Raw genomic sequence first — 14,760 nt, forward strand, 5'->3', positions numbered from 1 at the left:
GGTTTGATGACTCTGTGAATGTTGGCTATTTCATCAAGACCGTAACCAACAAGTTGGTGAGCTTTTTCTGTGCCTCTGGATGTCTTGACTCTAACGCTGAGGAGATATCTTTTATTGTTGACTCACATCTCCAAGCCCCTGACTCCATGGACAACTAATGTGACTTTTTCATTCCTCAGCTTTAACCTGTCTGCTGCTTCAACAATGATAAGAAGATGCAGTTGCTTTAATGACCACTAGAGGTCGCCAATATACCATAAACTCTCAAGTCTGAGCAACTGCATAGACTTGATCATCAGTGCATGAAATATTTGGTATAGTTCACGAAATAATAGCCTATACGCAACAAGAACAGTTGCCTATGTTGAACTCATATCATGCCTTGGACGTTATTTCCACTCCAGATTTGTTTACCAGCTCAGGGGAATAGAAAGCTTAATAGGATAGAGGTAAATCAACTGAAATACATATTTCATGAGATACCACAGGAACTCTGGTGATCGTTGATTGAAGGATATCTTCACTTATCAAATGGACATATATGTCCTCATATATGTCCTGTTGTTTTTCATTCCACCCATCCAATGTGATAAATTCCCAGTAAAATAGAACAAATGAGACGGTGGAGAAGTTTGAAAAAAAACCTGCTTCTCATGAAATGCATGTTTACCAAGCCTCTGATATTCAGACAATTATTCACAATTATATTTTAAGTCATTATTATGAGTAATAAATTCAATTGTTATGAATAATTTACATTTAATTTAAATTTACATAACTTTTGTTTTGTTCTCCTTTATTTTGCTTTTACGGAACTTATGTTTAACTTTATAAAGTTACATGAATATGAAGTTGCATCTGGGCTACCACGTCACTGTGGATTTTTGTAACGCTATTAACATGAGTCTGTGAAGGCATCACATTTAACTTCTGCTGAAGAAGACTTCGCGCACAGACGCACACTCATACACACGCGCGCACACGCGCACAAACATGCGCGCGCACACACACACACACACACAGTTTTCTTGGACCAATAGGAAAGTGGATCCTGTTCTCATGTCAAGCTAGCCACATATAGACAGGAACAGACAAAGATGTGCTACTATTTCAAAATTAAAGTCTAACTCCCTTTGTAATTAAGTCATACGTGATAGTTTTGTAGCCTGTTTTAAAAGCGGCTTCGGTTAACTACTTTCTCGCAGATATAAACATATTAACAACATTTTTAAAACAAATATCTTATTGTAGGCTCTAGGCAATACAATAAGCTTTTTTCATTGTTTGTTTTTCCCTTTGGTGTTCGATACTGATATGTCTTTTGGTTATTTTATTTGTCTGTGCATATGTATGTGATTATGTTCAACCTGTTTTATTATCAAATCAAAATTACAATGAACACTTCAATGCATGTCAACTGACAGTAGCCCGGGTGAGTAGCCTTTAATCGGGGAACATAATTTGGTCAACAACAAAAAAATAAGATACATGAACATCGGAGGATACCATGCAGATTGAGCAATTGTTACAAAAATACACCGTGTTCAGGTAATACAATTAAATACTGAACCGTGCTCTGTTCTTTGTTACGTGTCAGTAACCAGCGGCGAGGATACTGTGAAAAGATTTCACACATTCCATCTTATTCTGAAAACGCTGACCGGATGTTTATTCTTAATCCTGTTTATTGTCTCACGCAAGAAGAAAAAAATCGTCCGGGGCATTTTCCGTCAATGTGTTTCATCTGGTAGTAGTATCCGTTAGCGGCCATATGTAATTTAACCTCATTCATTCAGTGTCGGACGCACTTTGTCTCCTCAGTCGACACATATTTAAGGCTTTGAGAGGGCGCTTCTTTCCTCTCCGTCATTTTCTTGGACATTTGTTTCGGTGTATGCCTCGGTGACTGTGTCGGCTGGGTGGTGACAGCACAGTACGATGATTGAACGACCAGAGACTGCGGTTCCGAGCATCGCTGTAAGTCCACATGTCTTTAAAAAATAGACTGGTAAAACTGTGACGAGTGCTGATATTGTACATGGTCTCATAATCAATCCGCATGTGAATAATCAGTACACAGTTTAGTGTAATTTAGTTGCTCCTGACAACGGGTTGAATAGCTAGCTTCACAACTGCGTACGAAACTCCTTCAACAAAATGTGTGATTTAGTATTAATTGTTCTCTTCATGGATAGACAACTTGATAAAACATCGTTCACAGATAATATCTACTTAATATTATCTAATATAAAAATCGGCTTTACATTTTGCACCAAAAAAAAATGTATTAAAGGACGTATTCTGGTTTTGAAAATGAATCACACCTCCCTCTTCTATGTAGCGTAAAGGGGAGTTATTTCAAAAATAAGAAATGCTTTATTTATATATAAATGCTATATTTATCAGATCAGATTTTCGACAGTTTGCTGTTTACTCCTTAATCAGCAGTAGAACCCTTTCCGTTGACCACATCTGCTTTGTAAAGTGTTAAAATTTTCCGCTGACATTTACATGAATCTATGAGTAACACAGATCACACATCACGTTTGCGTTGACTCCGTTTGTCGCTCTTTCTGCCTCTTCAGAGGTCAGTTGCAAAATATCCTCAGTGTTAAAAATAACGACGAGAGAAAGAAAGGGCTTGTACTTGAACTCTTTAAAAGATTCCTCTTCTCCTTTTTTGTCAGTGTTAAATGATGTAATATTTACGACAACATTCATATTCTGTGTGTCATGTATGAAAGTTTCAAACAGCTGAGGGCTTCAGCATCATCAGCTGCTGTTTGCATGAAGTGGGTGGACTTGGCAGTACAGATGATGTCAGTGAATCCGGCAGCTACTATCAGCCACTGTGTGCAAGGGGGGGGGGTTTAACATTAACAGTATGGGATGACGAGCCTTTCTCGTCCTCATCCCCCACATTTTTCCACTCCAATAGCCACTTTCAAGAACTACATTAACCATAATGCATTTAATTCATTCAGTGTGTGTGTCTTTGCAGCATTGTGAATATTTGTGATACTACCACAGACACAAACATTGCTGGGCTGTAAATGTAATGTGTGATTGTTGTATGTGTGTGTATGTATATATATATATATATATATATATATATGTGTGTATATGTATATATATATATATGTATATGTATATATATATATATATATGTGTATATATATATATATATATATATATGTATATATATATGCAAGTCCATGTGTGAGTCACAGATGCACAGAACAGTATGGTTTCTACATTCATGTCCATATGAGCGTGTACTGTAACTGTATGATGCATTTTTCATGCAAACACACAGTTCTACTGATATAGTCAACCTTTTGATCCACACACACACACACACACACACACACACACACACACACACACACACACACACACAGAGCTTCAAGTAGCTGAACACTTGCAGCTAATGATTTCCGCTGTTTTACTACCTGTGCCACCCACACCACAGCGACTGGGGAATGGACAGAGCAACACAGTGGGCATCTTATGTAACACATGCACATAAACTTGTTCGTGGGTGGATCAAAGTAGGAAATGCTGGAAAGTGCTTCAGGCTTGTTCAGAGCAGTTATGCTCGCTGTCGACGTGCATACACCCGAGTATTGATGAGGCAAATAGATTGTTTCCTTTTCTTTACCAGCGCTCCTTATGTATCACGTGTATGTGCATCACGAGGGAGGTTGACTGGTAGTTTACAGCCGAATACATGTGACAAAGCCTCTCCATACTGGTCTCAGTCAGGGAAATGAGTTGAGATGATTCTCTGTTGTGTCTCCTGTTTAAACGCTTCGCTACTAGAAGTGAGAAGGCCAAACAAACGTTAACCCATCTCTGTTTAAAGTTTGCAATCAGGTGTGAGCACTCCTCTAGGATTAGTCTGTAAAATGAGGAAAAGGCTGTGCTCAAAAACACTACTTCTTCAGGCTCCACGCGTATTCAAAGATGATGAGGCGTCATAATAATGGCAGCTGACAAGAAAGCAGTCAACGCTCTGTGGCCTAGTTTACACGGAGACGCTGTGACAGTAAAACGAAACAGTTGAGTATCGGATTGGCCTTTCGTTCACACGGCGTCGGTGTTTCACGTGGGTGAAGACACAAGCTTTTGAATTCGACCTCCAGGCTGGATCGAAACTGATGTGTTTGGCGTATCGCAGCCATGTGAACGAAATGGAGCGGACTCTCTGGCTGCGATGACCTCACCACACCTCCACCCCCATACATTTGGACATGCGCAGTAGTCGAGAACAAACATAAACAACAACAACGGCGGATCCACTTGTGCTATGTGCTTCAGCAGCTATTCGCGTTGTACAGTCTCTTAAAACAGAACCTTGATATGATACATCGTGTGTCGCCGCCCAAAGAGCATCGAACACTTGCGGCAAATAGTTCAACCTTTACCCAAGCACAGGGCGACCAGACGCAGCATTTAGTTCAGACCTGGGCGAACTAATATCTGAGGAGGATGCTGTGGAGGAAGTGGTTATGCTAAGTTCCACTGCCCACTACTGGCCGGGCGTGAAAACTCCATGGTTTTCACTCAGGCAAGACCTGCCGTGTAGACGCTCTGTACTTTGAATCCGGAGTGCGGTCGTTTCGCTGCGTCCTCGTGGGAACGAGGCCTGTATGATCCAGAGTGTGACGTCCTGCTTGCTTCTATGATTGCTTGCTCAGTATGGCCCTTACATTCAGATCACTTCCTGTTCAGAGTTGGAGGTTATCCACACGGATGTTAGTAAGTGGTAAACTGTATTTGAAGGTTGTTGTAGAATGTTTTTTTTGTGCTTTGATTGGATGTCGAGTTTGATCGTGAGGCAGTTAAACAGCGATTGGCAGCGATGTGGTGAAGTGTCAGCAGCTGTAGAGCAGAGGCGGTTTGTTGTAGTAAACAGGCAGTGGACGCATTTATGACAATGAAAGAGGTGAGCTAGCCCAGCCGAGGTGACGGAGCGTTTAATCCACGGCACAGTGAGGAGCTCCGATCCTCTCCAGATTCTCTCCAAAGAAATCCAGATATCGTGACCCGTCACCTGTTCTGTGACTGACTTTGGTAGTTTGACAGAGAGGACCAGCTGCAGGCCCTGCTGTTTCAGGAGACATGTGAAAACACAGAGCCGCACCTTCTTCCTCCTGTTCCACGCTCGACAGAGCCTGAGAGGAGCGGGCAGCCACATCCATTTGTGTTTTTTTTGCCTCGTGCGGCGTGCAGGACCACGCACGTACGCTGCTGCTTATCTGACCACACGCTGGGCGTTCGAGAGGCAGAGGGAGATGGCTGAGAGCTACCGTTCCTCGCCACGATTCACAGTGTAGGGAGGTTTGTTAGTGTCAGCTTTTTTTCCGTCTTATATCCTCTTCAGGAGCTTCGTTGAAAGGCTTAAGTCCCTCTTCTGTTTCAGTTTGATGGTTTGATGGACTCTGGCACGCTTGTCATCACTTCCTCTTTCGTCCCTGTTATTTTTTTCTCCTTTAAAGACGCCTCCCCCCACACACACACACACACACACACACACACACACACACACACACACACACACACACACACACACACACACACACACACACACACACACACACACACACACACACACACACACACACACACACACACACACACACACACACACACGCCTCTCTCCCCGTCTTTAACACCTTTGTGTCCTCTCTTGTATTTATCTCAGCTGCACTTCGACATGAAAGGCGCTCCGAGGCTTCAGGACATAAACGCACTAATTGAAGGCTCACGACTGCTCGAAGCCAAAAATCTTAGCGCTGTGTGATTGTTTACTGTGTGTGTGTGTGTGTGTGTGTGTGTGTGTGTGTGTGTGTGTGTGTGTGTGTGTGTGTGTGTGTGTGTGTGTGTGTGTGTGTGTGTGTGTGTGTGTGTGTGTGTGTGTGTGTGTGTGTGTGTGTGTGTGTGTGTGTGTGTGTGTGTGTGTGTGTGCGTGCGTGCGTGTGCGTGTGTGTGTGTGCGCGTGCGTGCGTGCGATGCATCTATGACTTAATAAGGGCTCAAGTGGTGTGTGTGTTATTACAGGTCTATACTCTGCTTAGATAAAGATTTCACTTTGACAGCTGGTGGTTTTCCTGAAGTAACAAAGTGTGTGTGTTTTTTCTTCAGCAGCGGAATCTCGAGGGCTATGTGGGCTTCGCCAATCTCCCCAACCAGGTGTACCGGAAGTCCGTCAAAAGAGGGTTTGAGTTCACGCTAATGGTTGTTGGTAAGTTTGAAACCTCCACAGTCTTTGTAGCAGTGAGCGTGGGATACGCGCCGTTCTTGTCAGAGGACGTGTGCGACTGATGCACGTAATGTGAGCACACCTGCCCGTCTGTTTTGTCACTCAGCTGAGTGTGTGTGTGTGTGTGTGTGTGTGTGTGTGTGTGTGTATGTATGTACGTGTCTTTCATTGCGGTGTGATTGCGGGTCATTAGCACTGGTTAAAAGGAGGCAAAGCATTCGGAGCATCCAGCACGCTGGGCCTGCTCAGCGCTGATGATTTGACAGCTGAGCTGGAGCCCTGGCTGTCCTAACGTGTTCCTCACATGTGAAGAATGTGCACATGTGGAAGTATTTCTCGGGAGAGACAGATTCCCACAGCGTCCCTCTGGGGAGTTTGTCTCCGTCGCACCCAGGACGCACAATAACACATCAGTGTATTTCCCATCATTCCATGTGGATAGCGAGAAGGATGTTGGTTCAGGGTACGAATGAATGCTGGTGACAGAGCGAGGCGAACATCACGAGAGAAGTGTACAAGGACACCCGCCACCCAGGAAGTTTTAAATCAGCCTTCTGTAACACTGCACTTCCTGTACGCTTCACGCTCCACTCTCAAAGACGAAACGTCGCCAAGCTTTTTTTTTCAAGTCTCGTCCAGGAAGGTCAAGGGCTTCTGGGAAGTGCAGTTTGTTGACGCCACTAACTAAAAACACGTTGTTTTGTCGATTTTTTTCGTCTTTAACCAATCAACACAACAAGCAGGGTGAGGGGAAATGATTCCCCGGCTGGCTTGGTGGTTATTCGTGTGATCACAATTCTCGCTGATATCTGCGTTTTGGATCAGAACCCTGAAGCTCCGGTCTCACATGGACTCCCCATCGACATATTGAGCTGTGCTCTGTGTGGATATAATGAACAGATGGATTTACTGTGGAACTCCTGCTGTTCAGCTGCCATGCATCCCCTCATTGATCTTCACTCTTTCACTGCACATTATGTACGGAGGGGGGGGGTACAAAGTGGATTTGGGACTCTGCATTTCATACAGATACTTGGGATCCCCATGATGGCCTGCAGCTCCTTCCATGCAGGACATTGACATCAATCTTTGATCTCACTCTTGCATGGAGAACAAATAAGCATCATGTCCTAAATGCAGCAAAGCCTCTAAAAACGTCCTCTGACGAAGTGCGAGCTCGCGTGGTCACGGTTTGTCTGTTTAGCGCCGTTTCCACCAAGCGTTTTGGTAATGGATCAGTACAGTTTGCTTCAGTAAAGCCAGATCCCCGTTTGCGTTTCCACAGCCAACCGTACCATATTTGGTAGGCGGCGTGTTAGCCGGATGGCGATAGCCGCGTCAGCTAGCTACGTAATAGCATGACATCGTAGCAGTGCGACAATCGACAGAGCGTTTAAACACGGCGGGATTGTGTTTACCGCTGTCACACGGGAAGTGACTATTCTTTCGACCAATCAGCAGTCTGCAGTGTTTAGCTCCACCTTTTAGGGTGGGATCGATACACATGGCACCCCAACAGAAGGGTCCCAAACAGTAGAACGCTGCGGAGGTTATTTGGGGATCTTTCCCGGCTTTAGTCTCTGAAAAGACGACAAAATGCGTGCCGAACAGAACGGTGGAAACGGGGCTTTAGTCTGCGCTTCTCTCTTCCTGCCTTCTTTTATTTTTGCTACTTTGGAATGATTCTAGATTTAGTCTGATTTTTTTATTTTTTTATTTTGGTTCTTCCAGTTATTCTAACTTGTTGCATCTTGTAGCACTCGGGATGTGATATGAGGAGGACATCCAAACATCCAGCCTCCTTTTTGTTTTCAGCCTGGGATCCTCTTCTCCAGTAAACAGCCTCTGTGAGAGAAGAGCGAGACAAAGACAGCAGAGCCAAACGCCTGTGAGAGAAATGCACCATCGACTAGTCCCCGGGTCAGAGCCTCTCACGTATGGGCCCCTCGGTCTCTCCTTCCCCTGCTTTCTTGGCTCCCAGTCCTGCATACCCCGAGCTCATCCAAATTTCACTTCTAACAAATGTGAGGAGCTCAGCAGCGCTGAAGATGAGGTTTAGAGGGAGGGGTCATAGTTTGTCCCACACAACTCCCTCTGATCGCTGATTTGATTTAGGACTGTTATTCATGCTGGAGATGAACATTGATCTTTAAAAACAGACTTTTACTTAAATCATTACTTATTCTACCCGAGCAGTTTTTCTTCTCACACTGGCTGAATGTTTGTATTTGTTTTGTTAAAAGGAATGCTGTCGAGCATCATAACCACACACTGTTTATTCTGCACTCTGAAGTTGGGACATATGTCATATTGTCACAAACAACACAAACTTCTCGAAGGTCAGCACTTTGTTTCTGAGGCTCTTTAACTGTTTACAGGTCTCTTTTAATTAGCACATATGTTTTCTCTCCTTCACAGGTTATGTACATTGTTGTTGTATAAGCATGAGTCTAATGTTAATAGCACAGGTTCTCTGTAACTATGTTTACTTTTAGTCACATGTTTACTTTTAGGGCTTCTAAATCTTGTTTGGGGATTATTGTATACAGAGGGGAGGGGGGACAGTGGTTGTGTATTATAACTAATGTCTTGTATATTGCTACTGGATGCCTTGAATTTCCCTCGGGATCTATAAAATATCTAGCTAGCTAGTTAACTAGATAGCTAGCTATCACATCACCACATTTAGAATTAGCTAAAAAAAAAAAAAAAAGCTTAAAGTTGATCATTCTGATCGTGATCACAAACCAGTAAAGATGCAGAGTTGATGGAAGGGAAAGAAGGAAAAGGGATTTAGCGGGAGGGAAAAGGGAATACCAGTGCAAGAGAGAGAGAGAGAAGCAGATTATCTTTTGATTTGAGAAGCAGCCAGCTGGACGTGCATCATGAGACAGACTGATTTCTGGCCACAGCTCTGCTGCACTTGGCATTGTTGCGAGGTGTGAAAGCTCGGCTCAGCTGTGAGGCCCAGTATTGTTCTGTTGTAACTTTGGAACAGACAGATGGTGGAGTATGAGCTGTCTCATCGTGGCGCCTGCAGGTAACCACTTCATAACGGAGCTCACAGCTCAGACGAGTCTTCCCTGTCGCCAGAGAGATGATGATGGAAGTTTAAATCAAGCCCTTTCTGTTTCTCATCGAGCTGCTGACAGTCTTATTTCCTTAAAATGTGACATTCACGACATTCCTCTGTGCCAACATTCTCACCTCCATATTGTCTCCCTCTTTGACCAGTAAAGTAGTGACCAGTAGTTCCAGTGACCCACTGGCCCATTGATGTTGTTGAGTCGATAGTGCTGCTACGTTCCTGCTGGAGGTGTGGGCACCGTGTCCAAACCTGCACATTGAATGGAATTTGATATCACTATAACACCGTTTGTCATTGACGAACCTTTACATACCAAATAACCAAATGTTAAATATGGCTTTACGATTATCCCCCCCAAACTACAAGAATGTCACTATAACAGTTCAACAAACATACTGATCCAGTAAAGTGCACACTAGTTAATTTTATACGTTAACCGGAGGTGGTGATATTTGGTGTCCCTGTTCACTTTGTCACTTTGAGGCTCTTCATGATCTCTGACTGCGGCTGTTCATGAGAGAAGAGCGTCAAACGTGACCACAAATCTCCAAACACTGACGTCTGATTCTAACTGTGATTCCTCATTTGAAATTTCACTTCTCTCAAACCACTTTTAGTTTGCTGATCGTTGGCGTGCTGGTCTGATGTCTGATGATGATGAAAGGCCCGCTAATAGAGAAAAGTCCAGTGACAAAGTAAACAACAGAACATGACTGACACAAGAAGAAGATTTTACTTTATTGATCCCCCGAAGGGAAATTAGGATTTTACACTCGGTGAATCATGACACACACACACGCACACACACAGATTGATATATAACAAACAGGACTCTATGCACTAATGAACCCTGTTTCCAACTAGCGGTTCGGTTCGTCTCGGTATCGCGCACATTTTGCGGTGTTTCCATACACTAATCCCGGGAAAGAAATATCCGATCCATCCAGCCTACTTTTTGGGACTCTTCCGTTGGGGTGCCGAGAATGTCGAGCTGACCCGAAAAGCTAAACACTGCAGTCCACGGATTGGTCGAAAGAATCGTCACTTCCCGTGTGGCATTGGCAAACACAACTCTGCCGTGTTTAAACTACTGACTGTAAGACAGTCTTCTCTGAAACAAAGCTGGATTGAGTTCTTGTAATGAAGACTCACATGTCAGTGACAGAGTAAATGAACTGCTGGATGTCTTCCATTTTTGGTTTTGTTTGTGTCGCGTTTTTCTCCTTTGTGGAATTTATACTGTACTCAAAGGCACCTCGGCTGTCTGTGGTCTGGCATCTCTCCAGCTCCCAGACCACCTGCCCCCCCTGTCATCTGGTATTGTTAGTTTAGAGCCCGGCTGATGCACATCTGTAATATACCGATACTGAAAATGCTAACATGGGCTGATATCATCGACTGCCTGAGTAATCGGTCAGGCTCAAGTTCCTTTTATGTACAAGAAAATAAATCCACGTTACGGGGCCGATTTCACAGCTGAACCTAGTCTGTGACTTAGTCTAAAACAAGACTTAAGTTCAGGGGAATAATGGTGGAACAATTCCCATTCTGTCAATCTGCTACCATGATGCTAACTGTAAATCCACCACCTTGTTGATGGGTTGATATTTTCTTTTAGCATTATCTGCCTGTTGATGGGACAAAAGATCACTGAAAACAGAGTCAGTTATTCGCTGCATTATTAGGGCTCAGCTTCTATTTGAAACGATCTGAAACTGTCTTTAATGATCGTTCCAGCCCAGTTTTTTGGGGCGATTCTTAAATCTGTCTTCTCATTCAGACTTTGTTGCCGTACTTGACTGCTCTTCTGGTGGATTTCTCTTTACACTTCACTCTTCTCTCCATCTCTCTCTCTCTCTCCATCTCTCTCTCTCTCTCTCGGGGGGAAACGGCTGCTTCCTGCCTCTTTTGTCCAACTGGCAGACTGAATAGAAAGTCCCGGAAAGATCAGCAAGATCCATCAGTGAGCCGAACAGAGCTGAGTCAGATCGACGTTGAAGGGAGCTGGGAGGAGAGGGGAAGTGATGCGGGCTACATGCTGCTTGTGATGTGTAACAACAACAAGGCCAGTACTCGACTGCCCCACTGCTTCTCTCTCCTCGGACAACTCTGGAGTCGAGCGCGTCGGAGGATTGAAATCCTGACCTGACCTCGCAAGCAGAGCAGTGAGCGTCATGCGGGAACGTAGCTATATGTTGAACGCATGTATATACATACTGGGTTACACGAGTGCGAGGATTCCCCTCTGTGATCTCTAAGATGAGGTCATCAGGGGGCGTGTCCTCTGATTACTTCTTACAAATGCCTGTCACATGGGCGACAGTCGCTCCGTCTGTAGGGACTTTGGTTGGGAGAGAAACAAAACCAGTTCAAGTCCCGGTGCGGACCAAACCTGCAAATTGGTTTGATAGCCGGAGAGGTGCCAGTTCACTTCCTGAACACTGCCGAGGTGCCCTTGAGCAAAGCACCAAACCGCCCACCGGCTCAGGAGCGGCTGTGAGCAGCCCCCTCACTCGGACATCTCTCCATTGGTGCGTGTCCATAGCATCCTGTTTGTTCACGTGTGTGTGTGTGTGTGTGTGTGTGTGTGTGTGTGTGTGTGTCAGCCTGTTGTGAGCACTGAACGATCCGAACCATTAAACTTCTTTTTTGATTTCATATGTTCTGATCCATTCCTGACATCTAGACTTGAATCCTAGTTGAGCACCTCTCCGACACTTGTGCTCACATCACCTTCCTTTAAACCGCCGTGCACCCTCTGCCTGACTCGTCACGTCAGTGCAGTAAAAAGATTTCATCTGTTGGCTCATTAAATCCACAGTGTAGCTTAAAACAAAGCACATCAGGGACTTGGTCCACATGTCAAACCTGCTGGACAAACAGGAGGTAATGCTGAATCTTCATTAGCATCAAGTAGTATTTCACTACTAAGTCAGGAGCTGTTCATCTGCTACAACTACACACTGTTTGTCCTGCTGTCTATTCTGTTGTTGTACCTTCCTAGACATGTGAGCTGTGTGTGTGTAATAACAGAGTGTGTGTGTGTGTGTGTGTGTGTGTGTGTTTAGATAAGACGGTCCGACAGGCTTAGGACTCACCGCTTTGCCTACTGACCTTGCAGAAGGGAGTGAGTGAAGGAAGGCTTTGGTCCAGTTAATCTGCTGGCTTAACCAGATGCGTTTATACACACCGAGTCCACACATTCATTCACGCTCACTGTTTTGCTCACATCCCGAGTCGTTCTGACTCGGGATGTTCCCAATTTTTAAAATGTGATGAAGCACATATTTTAATTCAGACTAGCCAACTCGTCTGCAGTTAAGAAAACACTCAAAAAAAAAAAAAAAAGTCCAAGTTGAGCACAAATAATTTAACAGAGCTAAACACGGAGTCACATTAATGGGTAAAAAAAGTCAAAATGCTTAACTGAGTAAGGCTGAATAGGTTACAGAGTTTTTGAGTCCGATTCCGAGGATCATTTTTGACGTGTTGTTGGTTTCCAGTTCCAGTGCTGTGGATGTTGCTGGTTTGACTCAGTTCACTGGGAAAGGTCAATGTAACCTGTGTCTGCTGTGGTCTGAGATGACCGATACCGTGCACACTCTCTGGAGAGTCCATTGTGTACATGAACCTTTGGCAACCAAGGGCATGCTTAAAGGATTATAAGAGCCATCCGGCCTGTCCCTGTCCCTGCAGTGAGTGGCTCCAGGGAACAACATATGGGACACTTTACTCAGCCGAGCGGAGAAGAAAACAAGTGGCTGGATAAGCCGACGACTGCTGTGTTGTTACATGCTAACAACTGTTTAACATTGTACACACACCTGCACCGCACCATCCTCAAAACATCACATGACTATTTACTGACAAACTCACCTAAAGCTTAAAGCCATCAGTGTTGTTGTTGTCCAATCAGTGATCAGTATGAGCTACACTGACTGAGAATTAGGAGTTCCTCAGTTTTCATAGCTGTGTGCAGTTACTACATTTCCCAGGAAGCTTTGCATGAAGGCAGCCTCAGCCTCAATGCACTACATTTTTACACTGCATGCTTTGGCTCCTGGGTTGGAGGGTTGGTCATTTAAAAAAAAACAAAAAAATGCAGTAAGCATTCCCTCAGTGCTTCGTCTGCACCTGCCACCCCCCCAAAAAAGCCCCGCCCCCTCACTTGCATGCACAAGCGCCATTGGTCCAGAAGCGGCCCTCGACTCATGCTTTGAGTGCGTGCATGGGGTAGAGAAGGAGCAGGGAGACGGGGAGCCCTGATTGGCTCATCAGATTGGTACCTCGTTGCAGACATTGGTCAAAGTTTTAACATGTTTTCAGCTGCTGCAGATGACAGGTTTTCTTTGTTTGTTTTTCGGAGCACATGAATTATTTATGTCTGTCAGGTTGTGAAGACAAGTTCCACCAAAATCTTAAAAAGTGTATCTGGAGAAAATGACCAACCCTGCTCCTTTAAAACCGATTTTCTGAGCCCATCAATTACCTCAACACTCTTGGATATTCTCACGTACATACTGAACACAAAAACATCTTTCAGGAAAAGTCTAAGGGCTCAAAAGCAGATCAGGATATGAAAAAAAAAACCTTCATTCTTGGCCCTGAACATGCCAGATGAGACAAAGTCCTGCTCAGCACCTCTCAGTCCCTGCGTCTTCATTATTACAGGACAGCAGCCTGTTTACAACTCTGCTCCACAAAGAGTCCCCATCGGCCCGGGGCGGCACACTCAGTCGAGGCCACTCTGTCAGTGTGCACGTGCACGTATGGATGGATCGTGCACATGTGCATGTTCATGCATGCTCAGTCAAACCACTGCGGGCGAGTCTCTCTCTCTCTCTCTCTCTCTCTCTCTCTCTCTCTCTCTCTCTCTCTCTCTCTCTCGCTCTCGCTCTCGCTCTCGCTCTCTCTCTCTCTCTCTCTCTCTTTACTCATTCTTTCTCTCTGCTCTGCTCGACTTCTCTGCGTCTCTATTTTGGAGATGCACATGTCTGCTGCGGCCCGGCACGTGCCGATTCTGTCAGATTTAGTCTCGAGCTCGGCGGATCCCAACAGAACGCTCGCTCCCTAATTTGAAAGAAATAAAACGCTAAAGGAAAGTGGGTTGTGTCCCTCCGAGGCTCCTGTAGCTTGGCCCATGATGACCTCGGCTTTCAGACGAAGCGCTGACACAGTTTAGGTGGGATTGTGTGTAGACTTTGCTGCTCTTGCAGATCCTTATCTTTGTCCAAACACTGACCCTCGCTCCCCCTCAGCCTCAGCGCCGTTTAGCCTTGACAATAACGAAGGATCTTTTCCAACAGTCAAACAAAACTTCTCTCACGTCCACGTTTGTGTGTCAGTCACTCACTCTCCGCTCTTCTGCCCTTTTGATGCCTGTATGCCCCCCAGATGTCTCATCTCA

At 44.8% G+C, this 14,760-nt stretch overlaps 1 protein-coding gene across 2 annotated transcripts in view; it reads left to right on the plus strand.

Annotated features, from left to right (window-relative positions):
- Positions 1-1,659: 1,659 nt before the first annotated feature.
- LOC306825716 (septin-7-like) overlaps positions 1,660-14,760 on the plus strand; it is a 41,924-nt gene continuing 28,823 nt past the window's right edge. Inside the window, exons 1-2 of one of the 2 annotated variants that reach the window (XM_079346651.1) lie at positions 1,660-1,977; positions 6,148-6,247. In XM_079346651.1, coding sequence (XP_079202777.1) covers positions 1,939-1,977; positions 6,148-6,247 — 139 coding nt within the window. In that variant the 5' untranslated portion in view covers positions 1,660-1,938. The remainder of the gene's footprint in view (positions 1,978-6,147; positions 6,248-14,760) is intronic. The other variant, XM_079346652.1, reaches the window with a different exon arrangement.

Source organism: Symphodus melops, assembly GCF_947650265.1.
Source record: "Symphodus melops genome assembly, chromosome: 6".
NCBI classification, from domain to species: Eukaryota; Metazoa; Chordata; class Actinopteri; order Labriformes; family Labridae; genus Symphodus; species Symphodus melops.